General features: G+C 30.1%; 1 protein-coding gene across 4 annotated transcripts in view; it reads left to right on the forward strand.

Moving 5' to 3' along the window:
* The window catches only part of SK (small conductance calcium-activated potassium channel), a 570,542-nt gene that overhangs the window by 357,106 nt on the left and 190,611 nt on the right, over positions 1 to 22,825 (forward strand). For all 4 annotated transcript variants that reach the window (XM_089094647.1, XM_089094648.1, XM_089094645.1 and 1 more), the window contains 2 exons: positions 15,939 to 16,149; positions 20,459 to 20,554. In XM_089094647.1, coding sequence (XP_088950773.1) covers positions 15,939 to 16,149; positions 20,459 to 20,554 — 307 coding nt within the window. The remainder of the gene's footprint in view (positions 1 to 15,938; positions 16,150 to 20,458; positions 20,555 to 22,825) is intronic.

Below are 22,825 nucleotides of genomic sequence, written 5' to 3' on the forward strand. Positions count from 1 at the left end.
AAGCTTAGAGTATTAGCTTAGAGTTTTTATTGAAGTTCTAGTTTAGCTTAGTTTTAGTTAAGAGTTTAGAGTTTTAGCTCAGAGTCTTAGCTTAGAGTCTTAGTTAAAGTTGAAATTTAGTTTAGTAATAGTTAAGAGTTTTGAGCTTTAGCTTAGAGTCTTAACTTAGAGTTTTTGTTAGAGCTCTAGTTTCGTTTAGTTTTAGCTAATAATTTAGATTTTTACCTTAGAGTTTTAGCTTAAAGTTTTAGTTAGAGTTGAATTTTAGTTTATTTATAGTTAAAAATTTAGAGTTTTAGCTTAGAGTCATAGCTTAGAGTTTTAGTTAGAGTTGCAGTTTAGTTTAGCTTTAGTTAAGAATTTAGAGTTTTAGCCTAGAGTCTAAGCTTAGAGTTTTAATTAGATTTGTAGTTTAGTTTAGTTATAGTTAAGAGTTTAGAGTTTTTAGCTCAGAGTATTAGCTTAAAGTTTTTGTTAGAGTTCTAGTTTAGTTTAGTTATAGTTAAGAGTTTGGAGTTTTAGCTTAGAGTCTTAGCTTAGAATTTAGTTAGAGTTCTAGTTTAGTTTAGTTATAGTTAAGAGTTTAGAGTTTTAGTTTAGAGTGTTAGCTTAGAGTTTTAGTTATAGTTGGAGTTTAGTTTAGTTTTACTTTATAGTTTTAGCTTAGAGTCTTCGCTTAGAGTTTTAGCTAGAGTTGAAGTTTAGTTTAGTTATAGTTAAGAGTTTAGAGTTGTAGCCTAGAGTCTTAGCTTAGAGTTTTTGGTAGAGTTCTAGTTTAGTTTAGTTTTAGTTAAGAGTTTAGAGTTTTAACTTAGAGTCTTAGCGGAGTGCCTTAGTAAGAGTTAATGTTAAGTTTTGTTTCAGTTAACAGTTTAGAGTTTTAGCTCAGGTTCATTGCTTAGAGTGTTAGGCAGAGTTCAAGTTTAGTTAATTTTTAGTTAAGAGTTTAGTGTTTTAGCCTAGAATTTTAGCTTAGAGCTTTAGTTAGAGTTGAAGTTAAATTTAGTTATAGTTAAGAGTTTAGAGTTTTTATCTCAGAGTATTAGCTTAGAGTTTTTGTTACAGTTTTAGTTTAGTTTAGTTAAGAGTTTGGAGTTTTACCTTAGAGTCTTAGCTTAGAGTTTTAGATAGTGTTCTAGTTTAGTTTAGTTATAGTTAAAAGTTTAGAGTTTTATTTTAGAGTCTTACCTTAGAGTTTTAGTTAGAGTTGAAGTTTAGTTTAGTTTTACTTTATAGTTTTAGCTTAGAGTCTTAGCCTAAAGTTTTAGTTAGAGTTGAAGTTTAGTTTATTTATAGTTAAGAGTTTAGAGTTTTAGCCTAGAGTCTTATCTTAAAGTTTTAGTTAAAGTTGTAGTTTAGTTAACTTTTAGTTAAGAGTTTAGATTTTTAGCCTAGAGTCTTGGCTTAGTGTTTAGTTTAGAGTTGAAGTTCATTTTAATTAATTTTCAGAACTGAATGTTTTAGCTAACATTCTTAACTTAGGGTTTTTGTTAGGGTTTCAGTTTAGTTTTGAAATTGCTAATATATTAGAGTTTTACACAAGAGTCTTAGATTAGAGTCTTAGTTAGACTTGAAGTTAACTTTAGTTTCAGTTAAGAGTTTAGAGTTTTAGCTTAGAGTCTTAGCTTAGAGCTTTAGTTAGAGTTGAAGTTTAGGTTAGTTATAGTTAAGAGTTTGGAGTTTTAGCTTAGAGTCTTAGCCTAGAGTTTTTGTTGAATTTCTAGTTTACTTTAGTTTTAGTTAAGAGTTTAGAGTTTTAGATTAGAGTTTTAGTTAGAGTTGAAGTTTAGTTTAGTTGTAGTTAAGAGTTTATAGTTTTTAGTTTAGAGTCTTAGCTTAGAGTTTTTGTGAGAGTTCTAGTTTAGTTTAGTTATAGTTAAGAGTTTTTGATTTTTACTTAGTCTTAGCTTAGAGTTTTTGTTAGAGTTGAAGTTTACTTTAGTTTTAGTTATGAGTTTAGAGTTCTAGCTTAGAGTTTTAGCTTAGACATTTTGTTAGAGATCTTGTTTAGTTTAGTTACAGTTGATGGGCTAGAGTTTTAGCTTAGAGGCGTAGATAAGAGTTTTTGTTGATTATCTAGTTTAGTTTAGTTTCATTCAGGGGTTTAGTCTCCCGGACCATTGACTTATCTTAGAGTTTTAGTTTTAGTTGAAGTTTGGCTCAGTTGTAGTTAATAACTCATAACTTTAGGTTAGATTCATACCTTGGAGTTTTTGTTAGAGTTCTAGTTTATTTTAGTTTTAGCTAAGAGTTTAGATTTTTACCTTAGAGTCTTAGCTTAGAGTTTTAGTTAGAGTTGAAGTTTAGTTTAGTTATAGTTAAAAATTTAGAGTTTTAGCTTAGAGTCAAAGCTTAGAGTTTTAGAGTACTTTATAGTTTTAGCTTAGAGTCTTAGTTTAGAGTTGTAGTTAGAGTTGAAGTTTAGTTTAGTAATAGTTAAGAGTTTAGAGTTCTAGCCTAGAGTCTTAGCTTAGAGTTTTAGTTAAAGTTCTAGTTTAGTTTAGTTTTAGTTAAGAGTTTTAGCCTAGATCCTTAGCTTAGAGTTTTTGTTAAAGTTATAGTTTAGTTTAGTTTTAGTTAAGAGTTTAGAATTTTAGCTTAGAGTCTTAGCTTAGAGTGTTAGTTAGAGTTGAAGCTTAGTTTAGTTATAGTTAAGAGGTTAGAGTTTTAGATAAGAGTCCTAGCTTAGAGTTTTAGTTAGAGTTGAAGTTTAGTTTAGTTTTAGTTAAGAGTTGAGAGGTTTAGCCTAGAGTCTTAGCTTAGAGCTTCAGTTAGAGTTGAAATTTAGTTTAGTTATAGTTAAGAGTTTAGAATTTTTACCTTAGAGTCTTAACTTAGAGTTTTTGTTAGAGTTCTAGTTTAGTTTAGTTTTATTTAAGAATTTAGAGTTTTAGCTTGGAGTTTTAGTTAGAGTTCTAGTTTAGTTTAGTTTTAGTTAAGAGTTTAGAGTTTTTGCTTACAGTCTTAGCTTAGAGTTTTAGTTAGAGTTGGAGTTTAGTTTAGTTTTACTTTATAGTTTTAGCTTAGAGTCTTCGCTTAGAGTTTTAGTTAGAGTTGAAGTTTAGTTTAGTTATAGTTAAGAGTTTAGAGTTTTAGCCTAGAGTCTTAGCTTAGATTTTTAGTTAGAGTTCTAGTTTAGTTTAGTTTTAGTTAAGAGTTTAGAGTTTTAGCTTAGAGTCATAGCTTAGAGTTTTAGTTAGAGTTGTAGTTTAGTTTAGTTAGAGTTAAAAGTTTAGATTTTTAGCTTAGAGTCATAGCTTAGAGTTTTAGTTAGAGTTGTAGTTTAGTTATAGTTTTAGTTAAGAGTTTAGAGTTTTAGCTTAGAGTTTTAGCTTAGAGTTTTAGTTAGAGTTGAAGTTTAGTTCAGTTTTAGTTAAGAGTTTAGAGTTTTACCTTAGAGTCTTAGCTTAGAGTTTTAGTTAGAGTTTTAGTTTAGTTATAGTTAAGAGTTTAAAGTTTTAGCTTAAACGTGGAGAAATCTAACCTCTAACCTAACCTAATCTAACCTATGGTTTTGGTATTTCTATATAATAATGTGGAATTTTGTGGTCATGTTAGTTTAGTATTGTCATCAATATCTATTGTCCTCCTCCTCGACTCTAGGCTAAAACTCTAATCTAACACTCTTAAGTAAAAATAAACTAGAACTCTAATTGAAACTCTAAGCTAAGACTCTAAGTTAAAACTCTAAACTCTAAAATCTTAACTATAACTAAACTAAACTTCAACCCTAACTAAAACTCTAAGCTAAGACTAAAGACTAAAACTCTTCACTCAAACTAAACTAAACTAGAACTCTAATTAAAACTCCAAGCTAAGACTCTAAGTTAAAACTCTTAAACTCTTAACTAAAACTAAACTAAACTAGAAGTCTAACTAAAACTCTAAGCTAAGACTCCAAGATAAAACTCTAAACTCTTAACTAAAACTAAACTAAACTATAACTATAACTAAAACTCTAAGCTAAGAATCCAAGCTAAAAATCTAAACTCTTAAATAAATCTAAACTAAACTAGAGCTCTATCAAAAACTCTAAGCTATGACTCTAAGCTAAAAACTCTAAACTCTTAACTATAACTAAACTAAACTTCAACTCTAACTAAAACTCTCAGCTAAGACTCTAAACTAAAACCCTAAACTCTTAACTAACTAAACTAAACTTCAACTCTAACTAAACTCTAAGCTAAGTCTCTAGGCTAAAACTCTTAACTCTTAACTATAACTAAACTTCAGAACTCTAGCTAAAACTGTAAGCTGAAACTCTAAGCTAAAATTCTAAACTCTTAACTTTAACTAAACTAAACTTCAACTCTAACTAAAACTCTAGGCTAAGACTATAGGCTAAGACTCTAAGCTCTTAACTAAAAATTAAGTACACTTCAACTCTAAGCTAAGTCGCTAAGGTAAAACTCCAAACTATTAACTATAACTAAACTAAGCTAGAACTCTTAAAAAAACTCTAAGCTAAGACTCTAAGCTAACACTCTAAACTAAAACTAAACTAAACTAGAGCTCTAACTAAAACTCTAAGCTAAGACTCTAAGCTAAAACTCTAAACTCTTAACTATAACTAAACTTCAACTGTAACTAAAACTCTAAGCTAAGATTCTTGGCTAAAATTCTAAACTCAAACTAAACTAAAGTAGAACTCTAACTAAACCCTAAACATAAGACTCCAGGCTAAAACTCTAAACTCTTAACTAAAACTAAACTAAACTAGAACTCTAACTAAAACTCTAAGCTATGACTCTAGGCTAAAACTTTAAACTCTTAATTATAACGAAACTAAACTTGAACTCTAACTAAAACTCTAAGCTAAGACTCCAAGCTAAAACTATAAACTAAAACTAAACTAAACTAGAACTCCAACTAAAAACTCTAAGCTAAGACTCTAAGGTAAAACTGTAAAGCTAAAGCTCTAAACTCTTAACTAAAACAAAAACTAAAACTATAAGCTTAGACTCTAAGCTAAAACTATAAAGTGAAACTAAACTAAACTTCAACTCTAAACTAAAACTCTAAATTCTTAACTATAACTAAACTAAACGAGAACTCTAACTAAACTCTAAGCTAAGACTCTAAGGTAAAACTCTAAACTCTTAACTAAAACTAAACTAAACTAGAAGTCTAACGAAAACTCTAAGCCAAGACTCTAAGCTAAAAACTCTAAACTCTTAACTAAAACTAAACTGAACTTCAACTGTAACTAAAGCTCTAAGCTAAGACTGTAGGATAAAACTCTAAACTCTTAACTAATACTAAACTAAACTAGAACTCTAAATAAAACTCTAAGCTAAGACTCTAGGCTAAAAACTCTAAACTCTTAAGTATAACTAAACTAAACTAAACTTCAATTCTAAGTAAAACTCTAATCTAAGACTCTAGGCTAAAACTCTAAACTCTTAACTAAAAGTTAACTAAACTACAACTTTAACTAAAACTTTAAGATAAGACTCTAGGCTAAAACTCTAAACTCTTAACTATAAATAAACTAAACTTCAACTCTAACTAAAACTTTAGGCTAAGACTCTAAGCTAAAACTATAAAGTAAAACTAAACTAAACTTCAACTCTAACTAAAACTCTAAGCTAAGACTCTAAGCTAAAACTCTAAACTCTTAACTATAACTAAACTGAGCTAGAGGTACCGCTAGAAACTCTAAGCTAAGACTCTAGGTGAGAAACTACTAAACTCTTGGCCATGGCTCAGCTAAACGTACACCCCTAACCAAAATACAGAACTGAGAAGCTAGTACTCTAAGGTATGACTTCTAAACTGCATAACTAAAACTAAACTAGAACTCTAACTAAAACTCTAAGCTAAGACTCTAAGGTAAAACTCTAAACTCTTAACTAAAACTAAACTAAACTAGAACTCTAACTAAAACTTTAAGCTATGACTCTAAGCTAAAACTCTAAACTCTTAACTATAACTAAACTTCAACTCTAACTAAAACTCTAAGCTAAGACTCTAAGGTAAAACTCTAAACTATTAACTAAAACTAAACTAAACTAGAACTCTAACTAAAACTCTAAGTTAAGAGTCTAAGCTAAAACTGTAAGCTCTTGACTAAAAATAAACTAAACTAGAACTCTAAATAAAACTCTAAGCTAAGACTCTAAGGTAAAACTCTAAACTATTAACTAAAACTAAACTAAACTTCAACTCTATCAAAACTCTAAGCTATGAATCTAAGCTAAAAACTCTGAACTCTTAACTATAACTAAACTAAACTAAACTTCAACTCTAACTAAAACTCTAGGCTAAGACTCTAAACTAAAACTCTAAACTCTTAACTGAAACTAAACTAAACTTCAACTCTATCAAAACTCTAAGCTATGAATCTAAACTAAAAACTCTGAACTCTTAACTAAAACTAAACTAAACTTCAAATTCTTGACTAAAACTAAACTAAACTAGAACTCTAACTAAAACTATAAGTTAAGACTCTAGGCTAAAACTCTAAACTCTTAACTATAACTAAACTAAGCTTCAACTCTAACTAAAACTCTAAGCTAAGACTCTAAGCTAAAACTATAAAGTAAAACTAAACTAAACTTCAACTCTAACTAAAAATCTAAGCTAAGCCTCTAAGCTAAATCTCTAAACTCTTAACTATAACTAAACTAAACTAGAACTCTAACTATACTCTAAGCTAAGACTCTAAGGTAAAACTCTAAATTCTTAACTAAAACTAAACTAAACTAGAACTCTAACAAAACTCTAAGCTAAGACTCTAAGCTAAAAACTCTAAACTTTTAACTATAACTAAACTAACTTCAACTCTAACTAAATCTCTTAGCTAAAACTCTATGCTAAAACTCAAAACTCTTAACTAAAACTTAACTAAACAACAACTTTAACTAAAACTCTAAGCTATGACTCTAAGCTAAAACTCTAAACTCTTAACTAAAACTAAACTAAACTTCAACTCTAACTAAAACTCTAAGCTAATAGTCTAAGTTAAATGTCTAAACTCTTAACTAAAACTAAACAAAACTAGAACTCTAACTAAAAATCTAAGCTAAGACTCCAAGATAAAATTCTAAACTCTTTACTAAAACTAAACTCAACTAGAAATCTAACTAAAAGTCTAAGCTAAGACTCTAATTTAAAAGTCTAAATTCTTAACTAAAACTAAACTAGAACTCTAACTAAAACTCTAAGATAAGACTCTAAGATAAAACTCTAAACTCCTAGCTATACATAAACTAAACTTAAACTCTAACTAAAACTCTAGGCTAAAACACTAAGGTAAAACTCTAAACTCTTAACTGAAACTAAACTAAAATTCAACTCTATCAAAAACTCTAAGCTATGAATCTAAACTAAAAACTCTAAACTCTTAATTATAACTAAACTAAACTTCAACTCTAAATAAAACTCTAAGCTAAGACTCTAAACTAAAACTCTAAACTCTTAACTATAACTAAACTTCAACGCTAACTAGACTATAAGCTAGGACTCTAGGCTAAAACTCTTAACTAAAACTAAACTAAACTAGAACTCTAACTAAAACTCTAAGCTAAGACTCTAGGCTAAAACTCTAAACTCTTAACTATAACTAAACTTTAACTCTAAATAAACTATAAACTAAAAATATAGGCTAAAAATCGAAACTCTAAAATATAAATAAACTAAACTACAACTCTAACTAAAACTCTAAACTAAGACTCTAAGGTAAAACTCCCAACTTTTAACGTAAACTAAACTAAACTAGAACTCTAACAAAAACTCTAAGCTAAGACTCTAAGCTAAATCTCTAAACTAAAACTAAACTAAACTAGAACAAAAACTCTAAGCTAAGACTCTAAGCTAAAACTCTAAACTCTTATCTATAACTAAACTGAACTTCAACTCTAACTAAAACTCTAAGCTAAGATTCTCGTTTAAAACTCTAAACTAAAACTAAACTAAAGTAGAACTCTAACTAAACCCTAAGCTATGACTCTAGGCTAAAAACTCTAAATTCTTAACTAAAACCAAACTAAAGTAGAACTCAAACTAAAACTCTAAGCTATGACTCTAGGCTAAAAATCTAAACTCTTAACTATAACTAAAATAAACTAGAACTCTAACTAAAACTCTAAGCTAAGACTCTAAGCTAAAACTCTAAACTCTTAACTAAAACTAAACTAAACTAGAACTCTAACTAAAACTTTAAGCTGTGACTCCAAGCTAAAACTCTAAACTCTTAACTATAACTAAACTTCAACTCTAAATAAGACTCTAAGCTAAGACTCTAAGGTAAAACTCTAAACTCTTAACTAAAATTAAACTAAACTAGAACTCTATCTAAAACTCTATGCTATGACTCCAAGCTAAAACTCTAAGCTCTTAACTAAAAATGAAATAAACTAGAACTCTAAATAAAACTCTAATCTAAGACTCTAAGGTAAAACTCTAAACTCTTAACTAAAAATAAACTAAACTTCAACTCTATCAAAACTCTAAGCTATGAATCTAAACTAAAAACTCTAAACTCTTAATTAAAACTAAACTAAACTTCAAATCTAACTAAAACTCTAAGCTAAGACTCTAAATTAAAACTCTAAACTCTTAACTATAACTCAACTAAAAGTTAACCCTAACTAAAACTCTAAGCCAAGACTCTAAGGTAAAACTCTAAACTCTTAACTAAAACTAAACTAGAACTCTATCTAAAAATCTAATCTAAGACTCTAAGGTAAAACTCTAAACTCTTAACTAAAACTAAACTAAACTAGAACTCTAACTAAAAATCTAAGCTATGACTCCAAGGTAAAATTCTAAACTCTTAACTAACACTAAACTCAACTAGAACTCTAACTAAAACTCTATGCTAATAATCTAAGTTAAAAGTCTAAATTTTTAACTAAAACTAAACTAAACTAGAACTCTAACTAAAACTCTACAGCTAAGACTCTAAGATAAAACTCTAAACTCCTAACTATAAATAAACTAAACTTCAACTCTAACTAAAACTCTAGGATAAAACACTAAGGTAAAACTCTAAACTCTTAACTGAAACTAAACTAAACTTCAACTCTATCAAAAACTCTAAGCTATGAATCTAAGCTAAAAACTATAAACTCTTAACTATAACTAAACTAAACTTCAACTCTAACTAAAACTCTAAGCTAAGACTCTAAACTAAAACTCTAAACTATTAATTATAACTAAACTAAACTTCAACTCTAACTAAAACTGTAAGCTAAGACTCTAAGCTAAAACTCTAAACTCTTATCTTTAAATAAACTAAACTTCAACTCTAACTAAAACTCTAATCTAAGATTCTACGCTACAACTCTAAACTAAAACTAAACTAAACTACAACTCTAACTAAACCCTAAGCTAAGACTCTAGGCTAAAAACTCTAAACTCTTAACCAAAACTAAACTAAACTAGAACTCTAACTAAAACTCTAAGCTATGAATCTAAGCTAAAAATCTAAACTATTAACTATAACTAAAATAATCTTCAACTCTAACTAAAACTCTAAGCTAAGACTCCAAGCTAAAACTATAAACTAAAACTAAACTAAACTAGAACTCCAACTAAAAACTCTAAGCTAAAACTCTAAGCTAAACCTTTAACTATAACTAAACTAAACTTCAACTCTAACTAAAACTCTAAGCTAAGACTCTAAGGTAAAACTCTAAACTAAAACTAAGCTAAACTAAAACTCTAACAAAAACTCTAAACTATGACTATAAGCTAAAACTCTAAACTATTAAATATAAATAAACTAAACTACAAGTCTAACTAAAGGTCTAAGCAAAGAATCTAAGCTAAAACTCCAAATTGTTAATTATAACTAAACTAAACTTCAAATCTAACTAAACTCTAAGTTAAGAATCTAAGCTAAACCTCACAAGTCTTAACTATAAATAAACTTAACTTCAACTCTAATTAAAAGTCTAAGCTAAGAATCTTAGCTAAAACTCTAACCTCTTAACTATAACTAAACTAAGCTAACTCTAACTAACACTCTAAGCTAAGACTCTAAGCTAAAATTCTAAACTCTTAACTAAAACTAAACTAAACTAGAACTTTAACAAAAACTCTAAGCTAAGGATCTAGGCTAAAACTCTTAACTAAAACTAAACTAAACTAGAACTTTAACTAAAACGCTAAGCTAAGACTCTAGGCTAGAACTCTAAACTCTTAACTATTACTAAACTAAACTTCAACTCTAACTACAACTCTAAACTAAGCCTCTAAGCTAAAACTATAAAGTAAAACTAAACTAAACTTCAACTCTAACTAAAACTCTTAGCTAAAACTCTAAGCTAAAACTCTAAACTCTTAACTATAACTAAACTAAACTAGAACTCTAACTAAACTCTAAGCTAAGACTCTAAGGTAAAACTCTAAATTCTTAACTAAAACTAAACTAAACTAGAACTCTAACTAAAACTCTAAGCTAAAACTCTAAGCTAAAAACTCTAAACTCTTAACTATAACTAAACTAAACTTCAACTCTAACTAAAGCTCTAAGCTAAGACTCTAGGCTAAAACTCTAAACTCTTAACTAAAACTTAACTAAACTACAACTTTAACTAAAACTCTAAGCTATGACTGTAAGCTAAAACTATAAAGTAAAACTAAACTAAACTTCAACTCTAACTAAAACTCTAATCTAAGACTATAAGCTAAAACTCTTAATTTTAACTAAACTAAACTAGAACTCTAACTAAACTCTAAGAGAAGACTCTAAGGTAAAAATCCAAATCCTTGACTAAAAATAAACTAAAATTGAGCTCTAACTAAAACTCTAAGCCAAGACTTTAAGTTAAGAACCGTAAACTATTAACCATAACTAAAATAAACTTCAACTCTAACTAAAGCTCTAAGCTAAGACTCTAAGCTAAGACTCTAAACTCTTAACTAAAACTAAACTAAACTAGAACTTTATCTAAAACTCTAAGCTATGACTCTAAGCTAAAACTCAAAATTCTTAACTATTACTAAACTAAACTTCAACTCTAACTAAAACTCTAAGCTAAGACTCTAAGGTAAAACTCTAAATTCTTGACTAAAACTAAACTAAACTAGAACTCTAACTAAAACTATAAGTTAAGACTCTAGGCTAAAACTCTAAACTCTTAACTATAACTAAACTAAGCTTCAACTCTAACTAAAACTCTAAGCTAAGATTCTAAGCTAAAACTATAAAGTAAAACTAAACTAAACTTCAACTCTAACTAAAAATCTAAGCTAAGACTCTAAGCTAAAACTCTAAACTCTTAACTTTAACTAAACTAAACTAGAACTCTAACTTTACTATAAGCTAAGACTCTAAGCTAAAATTCTAAATTCTTAACTAAAACTAAACTAAACTAGAACTCTAACTAAAACTCTAAACTAATAATCTAAGTCAAAAACTCTAAACTTTTAACTATAACTAAACTAAACTTCAACTCTAACTAAAACTTTAAGCTAAGACTCTAGGCTAAAACTCTAAACTCTTAACTAAAACTTAACTAAACTACAACTTTAACTAAAACTCTAAGCTATGACTCTAAGCTAAAACTCTAAACTCTTACCTATAAATAAACTAAACTTCAACTCTAACTAAAACTCTAAGCTAAGACTCTAAGGTAAAACTCTAAACTCTTAACTAAAACTAAACTAAACTAGAACTCTAACTAAAACTCTAAGCTAAGACTCCAAGATAAAATTCTAAATTCTTAACTAAAACTAAACTCAACTAGAACTCTAACTAAAAGTCTAAGCTAAGACTCTAAGTTAAAAGTCTAAATTTTTAACTAAAACTAAACTAAACTAGAACTCTAACTAAAACTCTAAGCTAATACTCTAAGATAAAACTCTAAACTCCTAACTATAAATAAACTAAACTTCAACTCTAACTAAAACTCTAGGCTAAAACACTAAGGTAAAACTCTAAACTCTTAACTGAAACTAAACTAAACTTCAACTCTATCAAAAACTCTAAGCTATGAATCTAAACTAAAAACTCTAAACTCTTAATTATAACTAAACTAAACTTCAACTCTAACTAAAACTCTAAGCTAAGACTCTAAACTAAAACTCTAAACTCTTAACTATAACTAAACTTCAACGCTAACTAAACTAGAAGCTAGGACTCTAGGCTAAAACTCTTAACTAAAACTAAACTAAACTAGAACTCTAACTAAAACTCTAAGCTAAGACTCTAGGCTAAAACTCTAAACTCTTAACTATAACTAAACTTTAACTCTAACTAAACTCTAAACTAAAAATCTAGGATAAAACTCGAAACTATAAAATAAAACTAAACTAAACTTCAACTCTAACTAAAACTGTAAACTAAGACTCTAAGGTAAAACTCCAAACTCTTAACTTAAACTAAACTAAACTAGAACTCTAACAAAAACTCTAAGCTAAGACTCTAAGCTAAAACTCTAAACTAAAACTAAACTAAACTATAACAAAAACTCTAAGCTAAGACTCTAAGCTAAAACTCTAAACTCTTAACTATAACTAAACTGAACTTCAGCTCTAACTAAAACTCTAAGCTAAGATTCTCGTTTAAAACTCTAAATTAAAACTAAATTACAGTAGAACTCTAACTAAACCCTAAGCTATGACTCTAGGCTAAAAACTCTAAATTCTTAACTAAAACAAAACTAAAGTAGAACTCTAACTAAAACTCTAAGCTATGACTCTAGGCTAAAACTCTAAACTCTTAACTATAACTAAACTAATCTTCAACTCTAACTAAAACTCTAAGCTAAGACTCTAAGCTAAAACTATAAACTAAAACTAAACTAAACTAGAACTCCAACTAAAAACTCTAAGCTAAAACTCTAAGCATTTAACTATAACTAAACTAAACTTCAACTCTAACTAAAACTCTAAGCTAAGACTCTAAGGTAAAACTCTCAACTAAAACTAAGCTAAACTAAAACTCTAACAAAAACTCTAAGCTATGACTATAAGTTAAAACTCTAAACTCTTAACTATAACTAAACTAAACTATCAACTATATATATAACTAAACTAAGCTAACACTCTAAGCTAAAATTCTAAACTCTTAACTAAAACTAAACTAAACTAGAACTCTAACAAAAACTCTAAGCTAAGGATCTAGGCTAAAACTCTTAACTCATAAACTAAACTAAACTAGAACTTTAACTAAAACTCTATGCTAAGACTCTAGGCTAAAACTCTAAACTCTTAACTATTACTAAACTAAACTTCAACTCTAACTACAACTCTAAACTAAGACTCTAAGCTAAAACTATAAAGTAAAACTAAACTAAACTAAACTCCAACTCTAACTAAACCTCTAAGCTAAAACTATAAGCTAAACCTCTAAACTCTTAACTATAACTAAACTAAACTAGAACTCTAACTAAACTCTAAGCTAAGACTCTAAGGTAAAACTCAAAATTCTTAACTAAAACTAAACTAAACTAGAACTCTAACAAAAATCTAAGCTAAGACTCTAAGCTAAGAACTCTGAACTCTTAACTATAACTAAACTAAACTTCAACTCTAACTAAAGCTCTTAGCTAAGACTCTAGGCTAAAACTCTAAACTCTTAACTGAAACTTAACTAAACTACAACTTTAAATAAAACTCTAAGCTATGACTCTAAGCTAAAACTATAAAGTAAAACTAAACTAAACTTCAACTCTAACTAAAACTCTAATCTAAGACTATAAGCTAAAACTCTAAACTCTTAACTATAACTTAACTAAACTAGAACTCTAACTAAACTCTAAGCTAAGACTCTAAGGTAAAACTCTAAACTCTTAACTAAAACTAAACTAAACTAGAACTCTAACAAAAACTCTAAGCCAAGACTCTAAGCTAAAAACTCTAAACTCTTAACCATAACTAAACTAAACTTCAACTCTAACTAAAGCTCTAACCTAAGACTTTAGGCTATAACTCTAAACTCTTAACTAAAACTTAACTAAACTACACCTTTATCTAAAACTCTAAGCTATGACTCTAAGCTAAAACTCTAAATTCTGAACTATAACTAAACTAAACTTCAACTCTAACTAAAACTCTAAGCTAAGACTCTAAGGTAAAACTCTAAATTCTTGACTAAAACTAAACTAGAACTCTAATTAAAACTCTAAGCTAAGACTCTAGTCTAAAACTTCAAACTCTTAACTATAATAAAACTAAGCTTCAACTCTAACTAAAACTCTAAGCTAAGACTCTAAGCTAAAACTATAAAGTAAAACTAAACTAAACTTCAACTCTAACTAAAAATCTAAGCTAAGCCTCGAAGCTAAAACTCTAAACTCTTAACTAAAACTAAACTAAACTAGAACTCTAACTTTACTCTAAGCTAAGACTCTAAGGTAAAATTCTAAATTCTTAACTAAAACTAAACTAAACTAGAACTCTAAAAAAACTCTAAACTAAGACTCTAAGACAAAAACTCTAAACTTTTAACTATAACTAAACTAAGCTTCAACTATAACTAAAGCTCTAAGCTAAAACTCTAAGCTAAAACTGAAAACTATTAACTAAAACTTAACTAAACTACAACTTTGACTAAAACTCTAAGCTATGACTCTAATCTAAAACTCTAAATTCTTAACTATAACTAAACTAAACTTCAACTCTAACTAAAACTCTAAGCTAAGACTCAAAGGTAAACTCTAAACTCTTAACTAAAACTAAACTAAACTAGAACTCTAACAAAAACTCTAAGCTAAGACTCTAAGCTAAAACTCTAAACTCTTACCTATAGATAAACTAAACTTCAACTCTAACTAAAACTCTAAGCTAAGACTCTAAGGTAAAGCCTGTTTTTACCTTAGAGTCTTTAAGGTAAAATACTAAGTCTTTAAGTCTTTAAGGTATATATATATATATATATATATATATATATATATATATATATATATATATATATATATATATATATATATATATATATATATATATATATATATATATATATATATATATATATATACCAGGAATAACATCCTCAGGTAGATCGTTCCAGATGGAGGTGCAGATAGAACATTCTATTATAAGAATGTTTTCCTGTTTTGTTGTACTGTTAGTTTGTTTCAATAAACACCATACAAACTTATCTAAAAAAATGAATAATTATGTTTTTTTTGGCTATGTTCGTTTAAGTTTGCCCAGTGCTTTTATTCAAAGCATTTCAGCGTACGATATGTGTAGCCAATTGGTATTTTCCAGTGTTTTATTTAACAGTGTTCTTTCAAACCCCTTGATCTGGAAATTCTACTTGATTTGATAATATTACGTTAATATTGAATTTGATATATTAATAAATTTATCGGTTATGTATAGCTAACTGGTAATTTCCAGTGTGTTATTTACCCGTGCTATGTCGAAACACTTTATCTGGGAACTATACTGTTCCTCATTTCTCTCGGTGTTCTTTTTATTTCATTCTCGAAGCGTGCCGATAAAAAAAAAGGAAAAAAAAGTTATGCTAGTGCAGTTGTTCCTGAAGCACATTCAGGATAAACAACCGCGGGTTAAGAGAATTAACAGTCCATTACCCATATACAGATTCATTTCTGATTTCAATTAAAACAAAAAATTACATCAGAATTTAAAGCGAACACAAATTATTCCACATATGAAGGATTCTACTGCCTCCTCAATCCCTACTCTTTACAACAAAGTCTGACTAGTGGTTATCTGAACAGAAATTACTCCCTATGTGAGGTGGGCTGCTAAAGTTTTTGACACTAAAATTTGACCTTTTGCCCCTAATCCTTTAAGAATGACTGCTCAAATAGGGGCAACTGGAATTGGATAAAAATTATTTTTCATAATGCCTCAAGAATTGAAGGGCTATTTAGGCTACAGATTGCTATGAAGACCGTATCTTTTACAAATTTGGGATTTTAATATTCTTTTTCTTTTAGTTTTGTTTAACTTTAGTGAACTTAGAAGCACTCAAAAATTACCCAAGCTTCAAAATTTTAAAACTTTTTTAGAACACTGTTGGATCGTCAACGCTCATGGGAAGAAAAAAAGAATGGACATTTAGGCAAACACAGACCTAACGTAGGATATCGATTAGGACGACGGAAGGCTTTGTTTGAGAAACGCAAAAGAATAAGTGATTATGCTCTGGTGCTCGGCATGTTTGGTATCATAGTGATGTGTTTAGAAAATGAGCTTGCATCTGCAAATGTATATAATAAGGTAAATGATCTGTTTCCTGTTTTCAATCGTGTAACTAATATTGTCCTTAAACTTCTTTCCGTGCCGGTGTATATCGTCCCACAGTGATGCAATAGAACCTTTCCTTAGGGTTGATGTTCTTTTGGAAAAGTATCGATTTTTAAAACACAAAAACCTCAAATTTTGGGGTTTCTCTGGAGAGTTCCTTAACGTAAGAGGCTTGAACGGGTTGGGATTGAGAAGGAAAGCTGCTCAACATATTGCCTCTATGTGGCCTATTTTATTGACAGATTTGTATTATAGAAACTGAGCAGTTGTGGTAGTGGTTGTGTCATTTGACCAAAGACTGTTAATCGTGAATCTGCGTGGATCCCAGAGCTAAAGTATCCTCTCCTCACGACGACGCTGTGGCTTTTATGATCATGTATAATCTTTAACTAAGATGACTGTCATTTGTCGAAATATAGTTCCTATAAATAATGTATACAAGTTTCAATTTCAGTTTTTTCTGGAATAAAAAAAAAATCGTTGAGGAGTCCAATTAAAGATTATGCTGATAGGGCCAAACAGCTAGTCGGCTTAATTGCTCCTATTTGCCCTGATTTCCCTAGAGTCTTTCCACAGAAAGACAAAATCCTTTTGTGAATCTCAATGCGCCCTTTCTGGTCGTAGCTTCCATCCAATCACGCCTTCAGACAAAAACAGATTGAGGAAAAGCGTCGAAATCCAATAAATACATTAGGCTAAACAGTTCTTAAGTCAAGTAAGAACATATTATGTTGAATCAAAAGCATTATCATTTTGTCCTTCTTGTTTTCTATTTAGCAGTTACAGGTCAAATTGGGGCACGAAAGTCGGACCATCCACAAAGGGCGCATCAGTGATTCTTTATCGTGATATGTAGATTTAACATTGCCTTTCGTAATCAGAAATATCTCATGTTTCCTTGTGGACTGTCAAACTCCCTTAGTAATTTCAACAGCCCCTCACGCCAACCTTGAGGGAAAAGGGAAGCTTGAATTCCTCCAGCCCTAATCTCTCTTTTGTACAAGTATGCAAGAAATAAGTGAAAAACGAAAATATTAATTATGTTTAGTTTATACTTAAAGAAACGTTTAGTTATAACCTAAATCTCTCTATATTTCCAAATATATTCTCTGAATTCCCAAAATATATTTGGTACAATCATCTAATAAGACTAACAAGACAGATTTCTCCTTCTTCTTTTTCAAGAAGCGAGTTGAAGTTCATTGTATACATTTAACCATATTTGATAGCTCTTGACTGTGGAGAAACATATATACTTCGATAATATTTATCAAACCGTTCGTGGTAGTGAACTGTTAGTAAGGATTAACTCGGCTGAATAGCAATCACAATTCAAAAAAGGAATTTTGATGACAATTAAGTTATATTAAGTTTAATGTCAAGTTCATTAACTTTAATATTACCCATCAAAAGCTACGAGCCTGAGAAAATTTGACTGATTTTAAAAACAGAGGTAACCCCTAAAGCGTCAAGTGATTTTAATGAATATAATACAATCAGATTCAGTATATTCGAGAACACTGCATTAGAGGTTTCAAGTTTCTATCTGCAAAAATGTAGAATTGTATATTTTTTGCCCGAAGCCAAGATTGCGGATGTGTATTTCTTTCCAAGAGGATATCGTATCGAATCAATGGTCCTAGGAGATCAGGAAAGGGCTAACTTGCGCGGACAATATAAGTTCTAGTGCCCTTTTTCAGTGACCAAAAAGATTGAAGGTCAACTAATCTCCTTTAAATGCCCTCCCCCCCCAAGTTATTTGGTCAAACTTCAGAGATAAACATCTGGTTTGGCATATTTGAAAGACCCAATGAATATGCCTTTGGGGATGACAACCCCCACCCACATCTCCTGGGGAAAAAGCTGTTATTTGTGCAATTTGCCCTTTGTTCCTGTTGAGGAAAGTTGAAAATTTTCGCACTAAGGCGGCGGTATCCTGGCATGATTTGGGAAACGGTCAGAAACTGAGTAACAAAACATATTTTTTTCAACTGAAAATAAAGAGCAACATTTAGACTTAAAACAAACAGAAACTATTCTATATATTCTATAGGGAGGGCCGTCCCTTCCTCAGTCCTTGCTGCTAAAGCTAAAATACAGTTGCGCTCTTTACCATACTGTTATGCCTCGCTCTTTACCATAGACATAAACTTACGACTCATTCTTACCTTTTATTCAGCTATAAATAATTATAAAAGTAGAAAATTTCTTAGACGACACTGCCTTTACATCTTGTACAATCTAATTTGGCTCTGTTTAAAGTTTTAATTCCCTCTTTATTTTTATGTAAGTTCTGTATTTGTTTTTGTTGTTTTTTTTCGCTTTTTTTTGCAGGAGCAGTCAGTTATTGCATTCTATTATTTTTAGGTCTTTATCTGTTCTATTATTATCTTTTCCTGCTATTCACCAGGCTTTAGTCCAATACCAAAGACTCCCGGATGACATTCTGTCAATAATCAATAAAAGTTAGAAGAAAAAAAAACATAGTTTGCTGGACTGCCAACAGCCCGAACTGCTGACTGGCCAATAACCGGCCACTATTTACAAAATCTGTCCCATATGCAACTGAATTAGGAATTACTAAGCTTGCTTAAAAGAACAACTTAAGACACACAGCTTGTTACGGAAGAAAAAAAGACGTTTGTTTCTACGATGACATTTTTTTATTTCCTTTCCCCTTTCTTATCACGTCCTAGTTATTTGATCTTGAATTATGAGATCCTTCCATGGAAATATTTGGCCAGTTAAGTCGAGTGGAAAGAACGTGTCTTCCAAAAGCATTCTATTATCCAACATACCATTTATTGCCGATAACTGGGTAATAAATATTGGGGGTTTCTTTTGTCGCTTTACAATATGAATAAAAAGACAAGGCACTTTAGATGATTTTAAAGTTACTAATTTTTATAGAATCATGATGATTCTACAAAAATTCAGGTTCAGGTATTCTGATTAAGGGTAGGCCCCGAATGTGGTTTTAGAGACACGTGCCCCGAAGAAGGTAAAAAACTTGACTAATTGGAGAGGGTGGTTCTATAGAATATTCGCTGGATCCTGGTTCTTTAGTTTTATTTAGCAATTAATAGATATAGCAGCTTTTGAACAGAATTTTACCATATTATTCTGAAAGCTACTAAAGCAAATAGGGTAAAACGTTAAAATGGACATAATATTTTCTAATTGGGAGGTCAAAAAAATATTTTCATAACCAGGATATCCAGATTGGCGTAACTGAGGACAATGTGCTTGTTTAGAATTGTTCCTATACTAGAATGGAACATACTGTTTGGTTGACAAAAAGTACTATTTTCAAAAGAACAGTCATTCCTCCGCATTTGTCGCTTTTTTGTAATGCGTGCATTCCTGAACGTTTAAGCTTCTTTCTCAATACGCGAAATCCTCTTTTAATTTGATAGAATTCTCTTTATGAAGGGCTTGACCCATAAACTTATAACTGCTTTTGTAACAGAAGAAGGCATTATAACCGAGCCTTTTTTTAGTTTGGCATCAGCGAAAATCATAAAATATCCTTTGTTTATAGGCGCAATTTTGAACCTAATTTTAATACTTCGGTTTTTCATTAAGAAAACCATTTTGTTAATACGCTAATCGCTTGTTAAACACGCAAAAAAGGTATTAAACGTTAATCGCTTGATATTTAATTCTTGCCTGATTTATGTGTTTTTGTGTAAAAAGCCGAGTTAGGCCAAAAGCAGAGCTAAAAGTGTAATAGTAGGAATAAGGACACAAAAACATTGTTTTTTCACAGTATATTCATTTTATTATATCCTTCCAAAGTATGCGCTGATGTACATTCAATATTGTTTGAATATTGAATGTACAATCAAACCATATGAATATTGAATGTACATCAAACCAGAAAAAAACAAACATATTGTTTTTTTCACAGTATATTCATTTTATTATATCCTTCCAAAGTATGCGCTGATGTACATTCAATGTGTAGTTCTGGTTTGATTATTCGTTTACAAGTTTAAATTTGCGTCAATTCTAAAAAAGACTACAGCTTTTTTATTCAACGTTAGTCAGTATCAGGTAACCATGATGAAATCAGAATTCTGAAATATTGCCTGATACCTTGCGTTTTTTTTTTTATTTGAGCGAAGAATATGCCTAATGTTGGAGTTGCGGTAATATTTAGAATAGCTCCCATTAAGTAATTTTTAAGCAAAGTCCGTGCGACTTTACTAACTATGTAACTATTTATGTCTAACTATGTATGCGTATTTGTAGTCGATTACATAGTGAACTCTTTTTTCAGGCTTCTTTTTATTCCACTGCTCTTAAGACTTTGATAAGCGTTTCAACTGTGATACTCCTTGGTTTAATTTTGGCCTATCATGCCTTGGAAGTGCAGGTGAGACATTTTTTGCACTGACCGAAGAAAATAAATAAAACGGGAATTTGCAAATAATTTTCTTGGTACTTATCTGTTAGCCAGTACATACTCGAGAATTGGGATCCACAGGTTCGGGGTTGAAACAACTGAGACGCTTGGGAGATAGATAGGATATATATAATTTGGGCAGTATATTTTCACATTAAGGGGGTTGGGGATTAAGTATAGCAGGGTGCATGCAAAATGTAACCTAACCTAACCAAAATACCAACTAAATATTTATTAAAATATAGCTACAATGTAGTTTCCACTAAGTCGAAGCTAATAATCTCCGTATACAAACAGCAATAAATCGGTTATTGAATGATCTTATTGATCCAAATTATCACGTGTGTACTGGATAAAATACAAGTACCATGTTTTTAGTGAGATTTAATCTTCGTTTGAATCAATTACAAAGCCCGGCAAAAAGGACTTCCATTTACCAAGTCTTTTTCAATACATTTAGAGAAGAGATTTGAAAGATACTCCCTCGGGTTATGAATCACCTCACTACGCTTAAATATTGCCCAACTCTTAAATTACTGATAAATGATGTGAAATCTATGACCTAGTATAAAAACCTTGTATCTTCTATAACCATTCCAGCAATGTGAGCATAAAGAAAACGTTATTCACATTTTAAGTACCTCTGGAACTTCTTCCTGATAGGTGCTATAAACTCGTAGGTCCTTGGAAAAAAAGCTTGCAAAATCGAGCAAATAATCCATAAAGCGCTTTTCTAAAATTTTCTGGGAATATATCAGAGAATCGTTTCGGCGAGACAGTCAACTGACATTTAAGAAAGTGTATTTGTACAAAGTTCTGTTTGAAAAGTTTTTAGCCTAAAGGTAGAAAGTTATATTGACATATTAATTTATTTTCCGAAGAATTTCCATGAACTTCAACACACTCATTGTAGTGTTTTTCCCTAATAAGAATTCTTTGTTGGAAATGTTTTTGAACCATTTATTATAGGGGAGGTGGAGGGGTCTTCAGAACCCAACCTCATGCGTATCTTGATGTTAACGATTGTGTAGAAAATGTATTAAGTCATATGCACAAACTTAATGAAAAAATATGTGAAGTGAGTCAATTCACTAGCATTTATTAAGAACTGAGCATCGACTGCGGAACGGCACACTCGATTGGAAAATGAAGAGTGCTTTAATCTGGGAGTATAGACAGTCTCTTTGGGCTTCCCTGCCTTGGTGAGAACCTAAAGAAATTGAGTAAAAATTGTTTTCCTATCATTCAACCGCTTTGCTTCCAACTATAATTTGGGAGAAAGGGCGTAAATGCACGAGCAAATTGTAGCTGGCATTAAAATCTAGAGGGTGGGAACCCAACAGCCCAGACCAAAAGAAGCTTCAGAGCTTGGAGTATTTTTGGTCACACGAGACTTAAAAAGTAACACCAGACTTCGAATAGTAAAAATATTCCTAGACGAAAAGTGTTACTGATCTTGGAATACTTTCCATTTACCCAGACAAAACAGTGAATCCGGACATAGAATGTTTTTTTTATCAATTCTGGCCAAAAGGACTTAAAGAACTAGAAAAGTTTTTCGTCAGTCCAGACCAAAAAGAGCTACCGGAACACTTTGGGTGATAGTGAAACCCACAAGGGGTTTCCTGACTTATACCAAAAGGCATCCTGGGACTTATTTTCGATGACTGAAAATTTATATATTTCATTATTATCTTTTTTTATTGGTTTGAAAATGTATACTGGGCGAATTTGACTTTAAGGCACAACCAATTTTGTCAAAAGGTGTTTATTACGTGAGATAAATTGTCAGGTCTGGCTGGCTTGAATCTTACAAAGCAGGAACCTTCGTCTAAAGCCTCAGAATTGAAAATAATTAAAGTATTTATTGTAAGAAATTGCTGTTTTTATTATTCTGTAAACTAGTTAGAGTAATAAATTTGCGGATGTTATGACAAGTAAGAAAAAAAATGATGTCCAGACCTTTCCAGGATCCAACATGGTGGTAACTCCATTATTATTAGTGGTAGTTTTTTTCATTTTAATTTGGCTCATTTTTTTTTCATTTTAAGTTCTGTTTATTCTACGTTTCATTGGTCAATGCGCAGTAATTTCTGTTTAGGCGTAAGCCAGAATTATTTCAGTATAACAGTTAACTTAATAATTAATTCTGCTTGGGTTTTACTCCTTAAGAATTAATAAGGTTGTCTCTTCTCGTCTTAAGTTTTATTATCACTCTTCACTTTTCACGAACAATTTTTT

The sequence above is a fragment of the Artemia sp. Qi Xiang Cuo genome, chromosome 9 (genome assembly GCF_049724085.1).
Source record: "Artemia sp. Qi Xiang Cuo chromosome 9, ASM4972408v1, whole genome shotgun sequence".
NCBI lineage: Eukaryota > Metazoa > Arthropoda > Branchiopoda > Anostraca > Artemiidae > Artemia > Artemia sp. Qi Xiang Cuo.